Source organism: Vanessa tameamea, chromosome 7 (genome assembly GCF_037043105.1).
Source record: "Vanessa tameamea isolate UH-Manoa-2023 chromosome 7, ilVanTame1 primary haplotype, whole genome shotgun sequence".
NCBI lineage: Eukaryota > Metazoa > Arthropoda > Insecta > Lepidoptera > Nymphalidae > Vanessa > Vanessa tameamea.
In genome coordinates, this window is record NC_087315.1 from 5,421,684 (window position 1) to 5,440,450 (window position 18,767).

Genomic DNA, 18,767 nt, shown 5'->3' on the forward strand with positions numbered 1-18,767 from the left:
GTATTACAGTTAGTTTATTTTCTTTACCTGAACTTAATACCAAATGTCCTATAAGCTTGCAAGTTTTGGCTTACGAAGCTATTATTACAGTTGGCCCTCATCCAATGAAGGCTCCGTTCAATATTCTAATAAAATGATGAAACCACATTCCTCGACCATCTATTATATTTCCTTAGTTATTTTATTTAAAGATTAAAATGAAAAAAGAATAAAGTCTATTAACACTACCTTCCTCGAGCTCGCATAAAAGTCAATTTTCGAATCGACTGCCTGCGGCGGGCCGAGCCCAGAAATGTATGTATGTATTTCATCATAGGTTTTTATATTAAAACATTTCATGTTTATTTCTGTCTTTAAAAATATCCCTGCTGAGCTAAGACCTCCGCGCCATTAAAGGAGAAGGATGTGAAGTTTATTCCCTCACGCTGCCCCGTTGCCGGTTGGTGGATACACGTGTGATAGATTCTCTCGAAATTATTCTTCATCGCCGAGCGAGATTATAAACCCGTTTTTCAATTTATGAAAATGCATATTGTTTTTTTTTTCGTACTTTATAAGATATTAAATTTTCAAGTTCTACTCGCTTAATATAAACACTTTATCAACCAGGACGTAGGCCGTGGCCCAGATCGCCCACGCCTTACGCCTGTCTGTTTCATAAAAACGATGAGTTAACTCACTTCATACCAGTTACAATTTATCAGATTATCTGTATAACTTTTAAAGTTCCTTAATAAAGAACGGAATGTTTAGCGGAATATTTTATATTAATATTACTAAAATTCTGCGAAACCAGTTAATATGCTTAAAATTTAATTAACACCGCAGGAATATTAGCCCACTACCTCAAAACAAGCGATATTTTTTATATTTTTAATAACGCACTTTGAATAATCAACCAGAAGTTTATTAATGTACTCATATAAAATATTTGAGATCCAAGATGGCCCAATGGTTCGAGCACGTTCATCTTAACCGATGAGTTCAAAAAAGGGTTCACACCCAGGCAAGCATAACTGAATTTTCACGTGCTTAATATGTGTTTATAATTCGAAAACATCGTGAGGAATCTGCATGTGTGTAATTTCATCGAAATTATGTCACATGTGTATCCACCAGTCCGCTTTGAAACAGCGTGTTGGTATAAGCTTCAACCCTTCTCCTCAAACAGAGAAGAGCCTTTAGCCCAGCAGTGGGCAGCATTTACATGCTGTTGCTTTATGACATGTTTAAATAGATTGGAACAACTTTAAAATAAAAAGCTTATAACATGTATTTTTTAAGCAATTCGCCTTATCTTTATATAGCCAAGTAGCCAAATATACATATATTAAAAACAAAAACTATGCGTTTACCAAATCAATAATACTAAACTATCAACATAGAAGTAAAAATATTGTACACTGCCAATTTAATACTTACATAATAAAAGCTAGAAGTCTGTTAAACTTGAAGAGGACTGGAGATATAGGTAGGTACTATTCGCATGAATTCTTTGTCGCCGAGAGCGTGAAGCGATGGAGCCGTGTCGATTTGTCGGCAGGCTTTATTTCCGTCTGTCGCGTGGAAATATGATAGTGGTTATATTTTATTTTCAATAGTCCCGTAATCGAAATAGAAACACGGATCTCTGGTTTGCGAAACGAGAATTTGTATTGTAGACCTGAGGTTTTTAAAGCGCTGAAACTGATTTTTCGGGACTGATTTTGCTACCATGTTAAACTAGCGTATATTTGATCGAAAAACGTGCCATGCTATTTCGTTTTGAGGTTTACTGTTAAAAAAATATACTAACAATTTATTCAATAGATTCGGTAGGTATATGACTTTATACAGTCTACAAATTGTCGAATTAATATTTTATCACAACGTTAGTTTAAAATTAAATACTTTATTTTTGTGGGAATTTTTAAAATGTTTTTAGTACAACATGGTTTGGTATAACTTACTTCTACCTAAAATAGGCCTAACACGTAAGACTGGTTTGATACTTACATTAAAAATACTAATACAATACTATGGATGGTGTTTTAGATTCTAAAATAAAATGCAATATTCAATTATTATAAATAATAGTTAATAATTTAAATAATAATTGAAAAGAATAAAATAAATCACACAAAACTAAACTTCTGGGGAATGCTCGTAATGAGTATTTCGTATTTCTACAAGGTTATATTTATAAGTTATATATATTCGGAATCAATTTTACCCTTTATACAGTGCTTCTATTTTTAAAATACAAGTCGTCTAAAACGACACATTTTTCTCGAAATGTGAAGTTGAAAGGGTACTTTGATGTGAGTGTTTGAAAGACAATAATTACACATTTGCATCTGAAGCCACAACGTATTTGAATGAAAAGACGTTTCTACGACATATTACACGGAATAGAATCAACTCGGCTAAATCGTAGATATAATTAAGCGTAGGCAGTAAGTCTTTTGTATCTTGTAGATGAGGATAATAAATATAACTATAATAAATATAACTTATTATACGAATAAAAGCATATCATACGCCCTTTCAATTATGAAAAGTCAATTCGATCCTAGAAAGTATTGTTAGGAAATACCTACCTTTTGGGCTTTATTCTTGTTTCTAAGGAGGAAATTAAATATGATTTTATTATTATTTGTTTGTAATCATGTAAAATATATTAAGTACGTATTAAAAAATATATATTACTTACTTAGTGTAGCAAGTTTTTTACGGATTATGTTTTGATTAGATGTCATCACTTTTATCACCTGAAGTTTTTTAGATAATAACTATGATGTTTTGTTTTGATTATTTTCAAGTAAAGAAATAATAGGAAACCATAAATAAAATAATCTGAATACAAAAATATTAAAAACTCACAAGGTTTCACGTACAGTTGTTTATTATTTATTCTATCCTTTCGACAAACATTTTATATTTTTCTCTCTAAAAATATACATTTAGTTTGTTCATTGATATGCTGAAAATATTTATAGTATCACTGATATCAGGGAAATTAATGGTCTGTAACTCTCGTTTAATAATGATTGCTATAAAAAGTGAGGTGGCGCCTTTTATAAACCTAAAATTGGAACCATTATTTTATTTCTGAAGATTGTTAATAGATGTAGAAACGTTTGAAGAGCTAATTAATTTTACTAAATAGATTTGATTTTAATATTTCATTCATAATTAATATGAAATTAATGTAATGTAATGTACTTAGAGCTTTATAATTCATTAGCTATTACCCGTGTCTTTGCTCGCGTAGAATATGAATATATTTACAAATTAACTTAATATATTACGTTAATGTAAGACCTCTTTGTATAGCACATTGGTGTGTATTTTAGCCATTGAGTAGAATATCCAGAAACGCTTAAATGCAAATAAACTCATATTTAATCGGTAGCCCAAAAATAAAATTTCGAGCTTCTAACTTCAAAATGACGGACTTCCAGACTAACCTGTATACGAAATGTCAATCCCTATTTCTCCCCTTAGGCGTAAAATATCCAGAAACGCGTAAATATGTATCTACTCATTTTTTATCAGAATCCCAAAAATAAAGTTTCATGTTTCTATCTTAAAAAATTACCGACTTCTATACAAAATTTTCAACCCTTATTTCACCCCCGTAGGAATAGAATATGCAGAAACACTTATTTATAATTTTATCTACTCCTTTTTAATCAGTATCCCAAAAATAAAGTTTCATGTTTCTATCTTAAAAAATTACGGACTTCCATACAAACGTTCAACCCCTATTTCACCCCTTTTGAGGTAGAATTTCCAAAATTCGTTTAGTTTATAAGAGTACAGACTAAAATATAAGTTTTATGCTTCTAGTTCTAAAAATGACAATACTTCCAACAACTTACAACCTTTCATCCCCCTTTTTAACCCTTTACAGCACTTTTTTCCAAATAAAAAGTAGCCTATGTCCTTTCTCAGGCTCTAGACTCATTTCGCATTTATAATATTAGTATGGATAGTATGGACTACATTAATTCGATTTAATAAATAATTTAAAGAAAATGTGCAAAATTGTCCAACTATTTTTAATAAAACTAAAACACTCATTATAGTATTAAGTTTTATAATGTATATACCTACTTATTTATCTGTATATAGAATTAAAGATATAAGCTAATTTCAATATTGGTATTACATAATGCTCTGTTGAACTTGTAGATCCCGGCGTTGATGGTTACTGGTTATTCGCTCTAGTTGACAGATTTTACTTTTATCTAATATTATTGAGATATCGATTTTCAACAATGCTGTATGTATTATTTTTAGACATCTATGTCTGGAATTTATTATAAGTACCGCACTATAACTATATCTTAAAATTATTCACTTTTAGTCATTTTAAATAATTTTAGTAAATTTAGTAAAAAGTAAACTTTTAGTAAATTTAGTAATTTCATCTCTAATATTAATAGTATTACTTGATCCCTTATTTCTCTTAATATTATCTAGAATAGGAAAATAATTTTCCAAATATATACAAATAAAAATTACTTAAAAAAAAAAGAAAACAAAAATAGACGTGTAAATTTTACAAACAAAAGAACAATACTAAGTGTTTATATTTTTTAATATTATATTTAATACAATGTAATTGCGGAAAAATGAGATATTATTATTTCAAAAATTAATGGCTGTGCCCTTGCAGATGTATTCGAAAAAAAAATTACTGAAAATTTAGTATTATAATCATAATAACAATAACATAATATTACAATATACAAATTCATACAGGCAAAATGCCATCATTTATTTGGCAAAATCATGACTCTCCCCGATAAAACGAATTAAACTCGAAAACCGAAAACCGATGTCATATTTAATCATACAGTGCACTCATGTGCTTACGCCTACAATTATAAAGCCTCGTCAATAGCCGAGGTGACAATGAAGAAGAGTCTGTTAACCGGACCAACATGGCCCGTCGTGTTCATTATCTGGACAAAGCAGAGTGTTTTCCACGTTAAATTGAGTGTAGAGAGGCAATCCGAACTGGACGTCTGTTTCCGACACCGGCAGACAGATCGAGTTTTTTAATTTTTGGTCCTGCGTTCACACACACAGGTATGTGGAGTCTATCCACTGTTGTTTTGCTCTCCGTTTTTCACATTGTGTTCGTTGCCAACTCCGCTTTTCAATTAGATACGTTCGATGTAACGTAATATAAGGTTTGCTGTTAGCTTCATCTCGTTTGCAAATAGTAATAGGAGTATTTATAATTTGAAAAAAAAATGGTTTTATTTCAAAAAAATATGTCGAATTTAAAACCTACATTCAGTGAAGCATTACATTTGGTTCACATTAAAGGTTAACCTACTTATATTTTTGTTACATAATGATACTTTTTTTCATTGAAAATTCATAACAATGCAACTACAGAGTTTATGAATTAATGTATTTGTTGAAATAAAATTTACAAATTCAGCCATAATTATAATTACCATTTAAAAACAATGTTGATAGTTTTAAATAGACGTTGATCGGAACTAAATTAGTCCGTTCCATTGAGAGCGCACTCCCTCAAGCCAGGGCACGACTCATGAAATATTTACACCTCGAAAGTTTTATCGGCCCAGTCTACTCCGGCGACGTTAACTTTATACAGAAATATTTTATCGAAAATTTTATTTATACCAAAACATTAAAAAGTTATAATCCTTATTTCATACATAATTTCAGTTATATAGAACTATTTGCCAATTGTATTTAAATATTGTATGTATATATTTTTTATAAAAGCCATGATTTTTTGTATGAAACTATTAGCTAGTTCCATATAAAAAATCCGGCATAATTTAACTGAATGGGATAAATTTTATAGGAACTCATACGCAACAAACTATGATATAATCACTTTCACATATCGTCATTTCGCTGAACGTAATCAACTGTAGGACGAAAGACAAGACGCATCCGATTCTCCGTCCAGGGTTCCGCCATCATCTTCACTTCATAAATCTACTGGCCGAAGGGCGTTGTTGACGCGTTGAGTAGTTAACCTTTTTCATTAGCCGATCGATCCACTTTCGATCTCGTCTATTCCAAAAACATTGGTCCTAAAACTTACGTGACCAATCACTGCCACTTAAGTCTCATAATTACGCCAGCTATGTATGTCGGAAACTCTGGTTCCTGTTTGGATAATCTCATTTCAGATTTTAACCTTCTAAGGTACTCTAAGCATAGATAGATCATAGCATGCGGACCGTCTCTTGATATATTATATGTATAGAACAAAGAATTGCTGTATATTCACACATTGCAAGTGATATAATTTAGTGCCTTGAAATAACTTACATAACTTGCAATCTACAATATTGCCTTCCTTTTTCCGCTATATTTTTTTTAACAAGGTTGAATATATATTTTTATGTATGTTCACGTGGTTGCCAATAGCCATAGTGAGTTCTCATTTGCCTTGAGGATTGAGAGATTTTTAAATGTCGCCTCGGTAAACTTTTAACTTGTATTTTTAAGTTAATTGTCGTTAATTAAATGAGTGCTGTTTTATTTATCAATATCTATTAATAAAAAATAAATTATTTATGTTTCTTTTGTCGGTTACAAGGAAAAACTATGTACAAAATTTTAGGGCGGCAATTCGCTATATCTTATATTTTTATCAAAGTTGTAGATTTTTTCAGATAAATCTTATTATATCAACGTAGTCGGACAGAAAATTGTCGGTCAGGGCAATTTGGAGAGATCTCTGATATAACCTATAAAGCAAAATGATGAATGAAAAATATATAAATCTCTAGAATGTCTATAAAAAAGATAATGACAATGTATATCTGTCTTTTATAAACAAATCACCAACTAATTGCTGTGGTTAAAAAATGAAAAAAATATATGACAATTTTTAGCTCATACTCTAAAACAGAAGAATTGAATTTGAGTGTTGTGTTAGTTACCATAAGATTCGTATCTTAAGATATGTTTTTGAAATTATTAGTGGATAAGATAACATCACATTTGGTAATTTGAAATCACATTTTTAAGCGCAGAAGCAAAACGTAGTATGTATTACTAAAAATATATATTGAAGTAATGGTAAGCGAGACGTTTTTAAAAGATTTGTTAAGTCTTTATAATACACTGATAAATCTATGTGAACAACAACAGCCTTGTAATGTGTCATGACTACGCATACCAACACACTCTAACAACTTAATTTGACCTAAGCTAAGTATATTATTTGATGATTATTCTTTGGTCTGAGGAAAAAGTCTATTTAGAATTTATCGATATAGTGGTTAATCGCTAAAACTTGAATAATATTGAAGTAATCCCTTAACCCGATGAAGAATCAAAAATTAATTCTCACCGAGAAGTCACGTGTTGAATGAAACTCAAGAATAATTTATTGCACAATCATTATGTATTCGTTAACTCTATTTTATCCTAAGATCTAAACATATTATTTTAAAAATCATTTGAAATTTTGAGATATTATTATCAACTGCCTATGCAGTTACCTTACCTTGATCAGAATATTTAAAATTTTTGTGACATTGATCGATCAAGGTATACAAGTTATTTAAAAAGTAACAACACATGCTTATTAATAATTTTTTACACTTTAATAATAATGTTTAGCATGATTTAAGACCCAAATACGTGTTGACATTGTATTTGTTTAATTTAAATATTATCTTTACAACTTTCATAATTTAAACTTATAAACTAGTAGGTAGTTAGTTAGGTACATAGTAACTATCTTTCAATTAATATTATATATAATGAAACCTACTTATTCACAACCGATAACATCTTAGTCGCTTTGTTCAGCGTTAGGTACAAAATATATAAAACACAAGACTTAGTGTCTGGGAAAAAAATTATTGACGGTTATAACGAATTCTTGGCACGCATATCCATTATTATTTTTCGATATAAGAAAAATAACAAACGACAAAAAAAGTCTAACAACACGACTATTGATACTATAAACACAACTATAAATATACAATAATATAAAACATAATCAGTCATAACTTATTGGATAACTTTATAAAATAACAGTTAATTATAAGGATACCAAAACATTGGACAACTTTATCAATGCCATATTACCAAATGCAATGTCATTTATTTCTTAAGTTTTCTAAAATATTTATCACAGGTTTGTTAATGACAGTATTCACACGAGAACCATAAACAAATTCAAGGTGTGTGAATTGAACGGATTCATTTATATTAATGTATTTCTCTACGGTCTTTAGTTTGCTTTTCAATATGCCTACATCATCTATGTCCCCAAACCAGTCAACTTCACTAACAACTAGAGTCATCGGTACACTTATCAACGAAACACTGTATTCAGGTGGCGATAATGATGTGTATCTTTTCTTATTCTTTTCAATTCCATAATCATATCTTTGAAACCTTTTATTTGCATATCCCTGAATGAAATGAAAAAATGTCTTTGTCGACGAGCCCGCCGGTATATGACTAGCTATAACAGGCAAACGATCTGCCAGTAAATTTGTTATTTTTTTTAACCCAAAGTCTATATAATATTCTAATTCACATAACAATCTAAAGGGCGAATTTACTTGACACACGGTAGCGTGGAATTTATTCAATTGATGATTAAAAGGAAAAACTTCGTACACCTTATTATTTTTAGCATACAATGTCAAATTTTTTAAGTTCCGTGAGAAAAAATCAATTAAAGGAAACTTTGTATATTTCATCCAAGCCACCGGTGCCAATAATATAGCATGATCAATCAATGAATTATATTCGACTAACATACTGCACATGACAAAAAATACGGTTGTTCCTTGAGAAAATCCAATGTACGTCAGTTTTGAGCGACGTGTTGTATTAAGTATGTGATCTATTGTAGCAGGTAGATCTAGTATTCCTATTTGCTCGTAACTAAAGTCCCAGTACTGTTTTTGATTAATTCTTCTGGGATTTTCTTTACTGTATCTATTACCCCTTGCATTAAATAACCAAACATCAAATCCGGCATCTGCTAATAAAAATGCTAGAGAGTGTTTCGGTCCAAGCACCAACCAACAATCCGAACTGTCACCAATTCCATGAACCAGTAACACCGGTGGTCCATTCCGTGGTATACGGAAACTTCTTAATTTATATCCATCTTTGGTGACTATGACATGCTCCTCTGTAGGATAATTATATTTTTGTAACAGTTGCAACGAATTAAGGAACACGTCGGAACTTTGATTACTTCCTTTATTCGCTTTTCTTGTATTATTGTAACTGAAGAAACAAGTACCACCACTAATGTTTAAAAAAAACAACACAAGCCACAATTTTTTTGCGTAAAAAATATTCATTTTAATAACGAACCGTAATAATACAAGTAACCGGAATCACGAATCTTAAGGTAATGACACCGAATGGCCAAAGTCAATGTTAGTATGTTGATAATAATTAAATGCATGAAAAAAAAAAACTGGTTGATCTTGATATCGAACTTGGCAATGGAGTCGATGATCATCTGTTAATAATATTCGAAGTTTGTCAATGAAAATATTGTATTAACTTAAAACGGTGGAGTTATTCACATAAACCTATCTGTTGTGTTATTATTAACCGATTTTAAAGAAGAAGATGGTTATTAATAAGTACGAACTTATTATGTGCAATGTTCTAGATAGCTACGGAGACTGTACCGTAACCGAATACGTTTTTATTTTAAATGGTTCTATTCTTACCTAAAATTTTGAGTTCAAAACCGGTCAAGCGCTTGTATTTGTTTTTATAATTCATCTCGTGCTCAACGATAAAGGAAAACATCTTGGGGAATCTAACCACCAACCCGCATTGGAGCAGCGAGTTTGTATAAGTTCATCCTAGTTCAGTTATCCTTCTCATCAAAAATGAAAGATAGGCCATAGCCCAGCAGTGGGATATTTCTAGGCAGTAACTTTATTTTACTTTTTAACATATTTGACAATATAAAATTGCAAATTGATTTTAATAAATTAACTCGAGTAAATTAGAAGAAACAATTTCACCACCCAGGGTCAAAGACTATTTTAATTAAAACGACGCTGTCATTTTATTGTTATATAATATAATTAAACTGCAAAAATATATTTTAAAGCGTATAAATAAATTGAAGATTTGCAACTTATATCCGTTATTATTTATATTCGGCCGAATATCAAATACTGAAAACACACAAGTAAAAATAACGAAATCACAGTAAATTAATTATGATGCTTTTAATAATCCTGAACGTACAATGCCGTTTTTAGAAAACCTAATTTTTCTCTTTATTTATCTTAGCATTAATGGAAAGCAACCTTATAACTAATAAAATGTAAGCTAGCTAGGTATTTTTTAAGTATATTCTTAAGTTATGACAAAATAAACGACTCACAAAATCAAATTAAAAATTGGGTATTATAATTAGCAAATTAAAACAACATATTTTAAATTTTTTTATTTATATAAATTATAGATTTGAAAATAGAACTACTATTTTTATTTTAATATTATCTAGTTGTCGGTTTCGCTCACGTTTTACTAGTTGCTTGTCGTGTGTTAGAAAAAAATATATTTATGTCTTATCTGGGAGTTCAGGTATACTTCATACCAAATTCGTTTCAATGAAAGACAGTCAAACTCTACTTTAGCATTAACAATATTAGACGATTGCGATTTGTGACGAACGTGCAAATATAATCAGGCCGAATAGTTCCGCCGAATATTCGGGATTCGGTCAGAGCCGGTATTTATTTTGCAGTACAAAATTTAATTAGTTACTAACTGATTTAATTACCTAGTTAAAATATGTGTTTATTCGCGTCGGATAATATTATTTTGTTTAGACTATTATTAGATACGAGTATACAAAGAAAAAAATAATGACCACGGAAATATAATATTAATAATACCTAATATAACAATTAATTACCTATAAAAACGCAAATTTGACCTCAAAACTAGGAAATTCATCATACACACTCTGGCTCTAAAAACGATTTTAATCTGATGATTACCATAAAACAGTATGTTATGATGAACTGACAATGACTTCGATATCCCGCGAATATAATCAGAAACAACTTCACAATTTATTAAAAAAAGCAAAGATTATTAATCCAAATTTAATAGTCAAGTGCACAATGATAATAACTGAATATAAAATAGTAGCTCAATGACCTTTTATAAAAATTTACCTTGAAAATTTACTAAATCAGGAAGTTAATGGCCGTTTAGTTTCGCGATCACGTCTAAATGACTTAACAAATTTGTATATATACATATATAATATATCAATGCCGGATTATCTATTAGGTTTTAGGTCATTTTTGAGTTGCCTAGAGGCATTGACTAGGGGCTCAAATGCAGGTCAAAAATTGGAAATTGTTCAAACCACAAATTTCTACTAATTCAATAGGTGGATGACATACATCTTCTTTACATAGTATAAAACAAAGTCGCTTTCTCTGTCCCTATGTCCCTTTGTATACTTAAATCTTTAAAACTACGCAACGGATTTTGCTGCGGCTTTTTTTAATAGATAGAGTGATTCGAGAGGAAGGTTTTTGTATATAATAGAAAGACAATATAGTGTTACATTAAAAAATATTTTTATAATTTTAACCTTTTTTAAAATTATATAAAACGTCACAAAAGTGTCAATCCGTGCCGTTAAACCATTTCCCACTTCCCATATATTGGTATTGCTAGCCCAATACATCATTTTGGCATTTTCTTTGAATTTAAATAATAAAATAAATTACATTTATTTTATCAGTGCAGTGAAATAATTAGTACAATTGGATTTTATTATCTAATTCGTTTGCTATATTTGTCTAGAAGTCATTTCGCATCGTTTCAGATTAATTTATTAGCTGTCGTCCAATAAAGGGTTAGTATTTGTATGGAAATGTCGGAAATTTATTATGACAGATTTATTTTGCCTTATAATTGGCTTTTATTATATAAAATAATTATTTCTTTGATTTAAATATGGATATAATTCCCATTTAATTTTGGTGGTTATACTGGCCACACTCCCGCAATCTTTCAAAGTTTGAAGAACTTTCGATTTCGTTCTTTTTGTATTTTTACATCTTCGGTTCAACAACGAATTCAAACTTCAAATTCGATATACTGAATATATCGGTGAGTTACCTTAATAGTTGAGTTTCTTAATTTGTGATTGATTATTACTTCAGTGCTTTAACGGCATATATCTTTTCAGAATATATTTATAATGGAGTTTTGAAGTTTGATAAAACTTTATACATCGTATTTCTACCGACTTTAAAAAATTGTAAGTTTTTAATTCTTGTTTTTGCTTAAATGCGTTGGTTTGCAATTCAGAAAGTCGTAGTTGTTATGTAATGTTTAATTTGTAATTTACAGTGATTTTTGACCCATTGGAATGTTTCTCCGGAGTTGAAATCGTCATTTAGAGTAAGCAGGACTTTGAACCTCCAAAAGATAAATTACTGCTTACATCCCTCGTTAAAGGTATTTATCTCTTGGTTATTTACTTGATTATTGAACCTGTATATATTGTATTGCAGAGGGTTTTTTTTACCCACCACATGGATTTGAAATATTAAGTGTGGACGGCTGCAGTTTCCTGGTTGAGTGTATCCAGATAGCTGCTGGTGCAACTCCAAGGATGGCATACCTGTTCCCTTAGATATAAACAATATCCACATGTAGCTGGAAATTTGGTGATGTACCCACTTTAATTTTTTATACAAACTTATACACCGGCTTGGTGAACGGTGTACTAAATAATTAAATATACAATCTTTGAATCGTCAGTGGCGCCTAAATTTTAATATTTAATAAGTTAAATTATAATGCATTGAGTTTTCAAACATTCCTTTTATCCCAAGTGACCCTTTTTTTTTTTGTTTTACTGAATATTCATGGTAAGCGCGCCTAGTGCGCGTCTTACCCCTCATCCTCCACGTGGGAATGTGGCGAACTCCCCCGAGTCCGCCACTGGAGGCTCAGCGTCAACGAAGCTGACGCCCTGCGGCGGATAATATGGTAGGCTCCGCCGCTGATCGCCGGTGTAAAACACCTGGGAGGCTCGAGCAGCGAGCCCTCCCACTCCCTCCTAGCCAACGAGGCCGATCACATGGTCGGCCCTGACGCCGATCAGGGACGTACCAGGAGAAGCCCGGCGGCATCCCTCCCGCCAGTCTTAGCCGTGGCCGACGAGCAAGCTCAAGCCGGCCCCGTTGCCCAGGGTACACCACGAGGAGGTGACTGACATGTACCCCATCCCAAGTGACCCATGCTGAGTCTAGCTGGCATATTTTTTAATTATCTATAGTACAAAAGCTGTAACTAAACTTATTGTAAGATTTATAAATTTTGGTTTCTACAATTAAATAGTTATATAACGAAACTGTTTTCTTCAAATCCATACCCGCAGAAAAAGGTAACAATAGTTAAGTAACACTGATAATTTTAAAAGTTTCTAATGTGATGTCGTAAATTTATACATTTTTTGCGCTTACATTGTAAACGCTGGCTGAACCCTACTAGATAGATCAAAGTAATGTACTACAGAATTGTACACCTCAAAAATGTCTACAAAAAAGTCAGCGATGGTATATGTCTATCTCTTAAAGATAACCCACAATAAACATTTTTTTGTCATTTATTTTTTACCACAAATATTGGCTAATTTTCGAAGCGATTTTAACCTGTACAGCATTAATCCTTATCCAATGAAATACCTTAAATACATTGTTGATTTAATATTGATCTATATGGCCCTCAACAGCATATGATTTAAATGAATATTTTCGAAGATATTACAGATTTAAAAATTGCGGAACGTAGCATTTGCGGTGGTACCGGCCGGCCGGGGTGACGGGAGCGTGCCTATAAATAGCGCGTCGGAGGCTGCGGTTCTCCCACAGACACCCTCAGGACGAACGTCACTCTCGAGCCCAAAAGGGTTCACCTTAAGGCAGAGTTTTAACACTCGCCCCAACGTTCGGTGACGCTGTAAAGGCCAGTAGGGCCAACAACAGCACTACTTCAAACAAGATACAAAAAAAAAAAAAACCGCGGTTCTCCCTGTAGCACTTTGAATTTAGCAGCGATCGGACACGGTTATTATCGGAGCTCTCTAGCGAGGGATATAACAATCCATACTTCCATACTAATATACATACTTCCATACTATTACTATTACTAATATTATAAATGCGAAAGTAACTCTGTCTGTCTGTCTCGCTTTCACGTCAAAACTACTGGACCGATTTAAATGAAATTTGGCACACAAATAGTCTAGAGCCTGAGAAAGGACATAGGCTTACCCTACTAGGCCTACTTTTTATTAGGAAAAAGTGCTGTAAGGGGTTGAAAAGGGGGATGAAAGGTTGTAAGTTGTTGAAAGTAGGTATTGTCATTTTTAGGACTAGAAGCATAAAATTTATAATTTAGTCTGTATACTTATAAACTAACATATCATGACATGACTTTATTTTTGGGATACTGATTAAAAATGAGTAAATACGTATTGAAGTGTTTTTTGATATTCTACCAGTCAAGGGTGAAATAAGGGCTGAAAGTTTTTATGGAAGTCGTCATTTTTTTAATTAAAAACAAAAAACTGTTTTTGGGATACTGATTAAAAATGAGTAGATACGTATTAAAGCATTTCTGGATATTTTACGCCCAAGGGTAGAACTAGGGTTAACATTCCGTATACAGGTTAGTCTGGAAGTCTGTAATTTTTGAAGTTAGAAGCTAGAAATTTTATTTTTGGGATACCGATTAATAATGAGTAGATACGTTTTTAAGCATTTCTTGATATTTTACGCCTAAAGGGAAAAAGTAGGGGTTGACATTTCGTATACAGGTTAGTCTGGAAGTCCGTCATTTTTAAGTTTGAAGCATGAAATTTTATTTTCGGGCTACCGATTAAAATTGAATTGATTCGCATTTAAGCGTTTTTGGATATTTTACGGCTAAGGAGAGAAATTGAGTTGACATTTCGTATATAGGATAGTTTGGAAGACCGTCATTTTTGAAGTTAGAAGCATGAAACTTTATTTTTGAGCTACTGATTAAAAATTAGTAGATACGTATTTAAGTGTTTCTTGATATTTTAGGCCTAAAGGGAAAAATAGGTGTTAACATTTCGTATTCAGGTTAGTCTGGAAATCTGTCATTTTGAAGTTAGAAAGTCGAAATTTAATTTTTGAGATACCGATTAAAAATGAGTTGATTCGCATTTAAGCGTTTCTGGATAATCAACCCTAAGGGCTGAAATACACACCAATATGCTATACAAAGAGGTATTACATTGACGTAACATTTTAAGTTAATTTGTTAATATATTCCTATTCTACGCGGGCAAAGCCGCGGGTAACAGCTAGTTAGTAATAAAGTAAAGATCTTAATTATGAATAAATTTGAATTATGGTAGAAAATATATATTTTAGAAAGTTGGAAAAGGGTAAAGTGACTCCGATAAGGACATTGCCTATTGCGACATGGTTAATCAGCCCCGGCAGTTTTAGAAATGTAACTGTTATCTTGTCGGGTGTATTAACGTATGTCTTCTTTAAAATTATCACGATGATCTAGGGGTTAAGTTTGAGATTGCATGAGGTCCTAGGTTCGTATATCAATAAAAGTTATTTTTTAATTAATTGAGGGGTCTGTTGCTAAAAGGGCCAATGTCAATAACTCTTACTTTTAATCAAAATAAAATGAATGTACATATATTGGTTGATTTATATTATATAATTATTTATTTAATTTTATTAACAGAATAAAAAAAATAAACAAAACTATGTGTAAGTGAAGGCTGTTTCGGACTATGAAAGAAAGGGAAGAAAGGTTACATAATTTTGCCATTAAAACATGAGTATTAGGTATTTATTAATATTAAATTCATAATTTACGATGTCAATTTCTTTAACTTACCTATGATGACACTGGACATCTGGTGTTATAAAATATGATGTTAAATGTATCATTAGAGTAATAGTTACATAAAAATGGTCGTCGCAGAAGTATCTTACATTGTTGTTTTTATAGGCTGTCAGTCATATTACAGCCTTAAATATTATAGAATTAGTAGTTTCGATAAATTAATTAAAAACGCCTTCATTAATTAAAAGCTATTTTATACAAAATTTTATCCACCATACCTCGGTGAATAAAATACCCCGGTGACCATAAAAAAAGCATTATCATCGGAACATTAATAACGGAAGTATCAATATGTAAAATGTCATAGGATAAGAAATATTACTAATTGGACCTTCAAGATTTTACCTATCAAACTAAAATATAGTTAAATAAAACCTTGTAAAGATAAAATGAATTATTAATAAATGATAATGATGAATAAGCAGTTTTTTTTCATTACTAGCTGACTGTCTTTGGTCGGAGGCGCGTCTTTAGGTATGCCTAAAATGTTATCCACAGAACGCTTACTATACTTATTCTTAAATTGAGGATTTGTGGTATTTAAATATTTAGATTTAACAAGGCAATTAGTAATGAATGTATAAAGTAATGAACAATGAATCAATTATTTTCGTTTGTTTGTAAGCAAATTAAATTTCGATGAACGATAACCTACATTCGTTACCAAGCGAGGGTTAGCGAAATGTTATTGTCAAGTTTACGGCATTGTTTGAACCGTTATTGTAAACAAATTCAAACAATTATCAATGAGGTATTGAATACCTTCTTTATTAAAACGATTGTACACGTGAGTAACGTCCAATCAACGTTTACAGTTTTTACACTGAAGTTCACGCACAAAATGCTGCAGGTAGGTGTATTTTTGAAAATTTTAATTGAACCGTTTCTATTACATACTTATATTGCGTGTCTTGAAAGTTCTTAATGATTATATTTCATTATTTTTCTTCTGAAATAGCTGTCGCCCGTGGATTTGCTGCGTGGCAATTGGTTATATTACAAAATAAAATTTTACTTTAATTTAAGATCTCTTTATATACCACATCTGTGGTTCGACTTTCGTGGGCTAGATCCATCAGACTGCTCGTAGAACTCACTCTCGAACAGGCTATTTAGAACTGTCCATGCGAAAAAAGTCTTCTCTTAGGTCTACTCCGGCCAATTTAAAAATTTGACCGGTTGCTTTATTAATTGTCATGGCGAAGCAGACTTTAAGTGGGAACTGTACTCTCTTGAACATAAAGGAGTACTCTGATGATATGAAAGATATTCTTGGAATATAAACTGTTTCTCTTTTTGCACATCCAGTGATAAATGTAGCCTCTATGAAATGACGATGGAGTGCCGTTACTATTAGTCTAGTGCCGTTGCATAATTTTGGAGGTCTTAAATTCCTCAGTAACATTATTGGTAAAAATTACGGACTTCAAGACATACATATACAAAATTTCCACCTCTATTGTACCCCTTTGAAGTAGAATATCACGTAAAGCTTAAATACGTATCTACTCATTTTTAATCAGTATCCCAAAAATAAAGTTTCATGTTTCTAATTTAAAAAATGACGGACTTCCATACAAACATTCAACCCCTAATTCAACCCCTTAGAGGTAGAATTTCCAAAGCGAGAATAATCAGTCAGTCAGGACATGTTATTTTATATATATAGATAGATAGAGACAATTTTAGATTTTTATAACTTACCAGCTTATCAATATACATGTACCCATTATTACCGCTAATAATTTGTGAAAAAAATATATTTGTTAAGGTTATAACTAGGTTCTTATCTTATCAAAGCATGAGATATTCCAAAAATAGTTGCATTCATCTAGAACACCTTCTATTTCAACAATCGATAGTTCCTTAGAGAAATTACTAAGTTAAATTTTTGAGTAATGCGAGCCAAACATAGATACACGAGCAACTTAATTCGGATTAATGTAGGCCAAATTGACTACGACATAGGCTAGTATTCCAAATTTAACTTACAATCTAACATTTTTAACGCTAACCAGTTCAAGTATATTAAAAAATTAGAAATAGTTTACTTACGAACTTTAATTGAAATAAACCTATTAGAACAAACATTTATCTAGAGTGAAATAGTAAATTGAATGTCCTCTATCGTGAACGTCAATTCACTTAAAGGAGTCGATCACGCTCGCTTGCTACTAAAAGCTACTAAAAGCCCTCCATAAAAGCAATAATTAAATTGGCGTAAAGCAATTTAGTAAGGCGAAGCCGTGGAAGGTGCTATGGCGAACCTATGTCTGTGCAGCATCACTTAGTGAGTAAAACGTATTATTTTACATCATAATATGTGTCAATATTTCTGGAAGATTTATATGTACCTCATTTAATTATAAAAATCCATTTTTTTTAAATATCTATTACGTCCACAATTCTAAAACTATTATTATTTGTACGTTCCAATAAAAGTAATCAGACAACCATCAAGGAATTGATTTGAGGTGATGATCATTTAGAAACTTCTTGAGTGACTGTTCAAAGAACTACTCGTACATTAAATACTTAAATGTATCTGACATTTATAATATTTACGCTTTTCTATCTTAATAGAAATGTGGCCGGAACATATAATATTATATGTTTTACTTCCAAGAGTATAATATAATTATTATAAATTTTACAGTTATATAGAAACATTTAATGTAAGCGGAACTAAATGTGAGCGGAACGGAATTAAATGTAAGCGGACTGATCGTCTGCGTTCCCTGGATACAATATTTCCTCGAATTTTGAGGCAATAAGTGAAGAAAAACAAAATGTAAAATTTGTGTATTTAAGCCGAAAAAATTGAGGTACAA

At 31.4% G+C, this 18,767-nt stretch overlaps 1 protein-coding gene across 1 annotated transcript; it reads right to left on the reverse strand.

The window, feature by feature from the left end:
* Nucleotides 1-7,949: 7,949 nt before the first annotated feature.
* LOC113401201 (lipase 3-like) lies at nucleotides 7,950-9,519 on the reverse strand. Its single transcript, XM_026641019.2, has one exon. It carries the CDS (start codon nucleotides 9,327-9,329, stop codon nucleotides 8,103-8,105), a length of 1,227 nt encoding a protein of 408 aa, XP_026496804.2. The 5' UTR covers nucleotides 9,330-9,519; the 3' UTR covers nucleotides 7,950-8,102.
* Nucleotides 9,520-18,767: the final 9,248 nt, after the last annotated feature.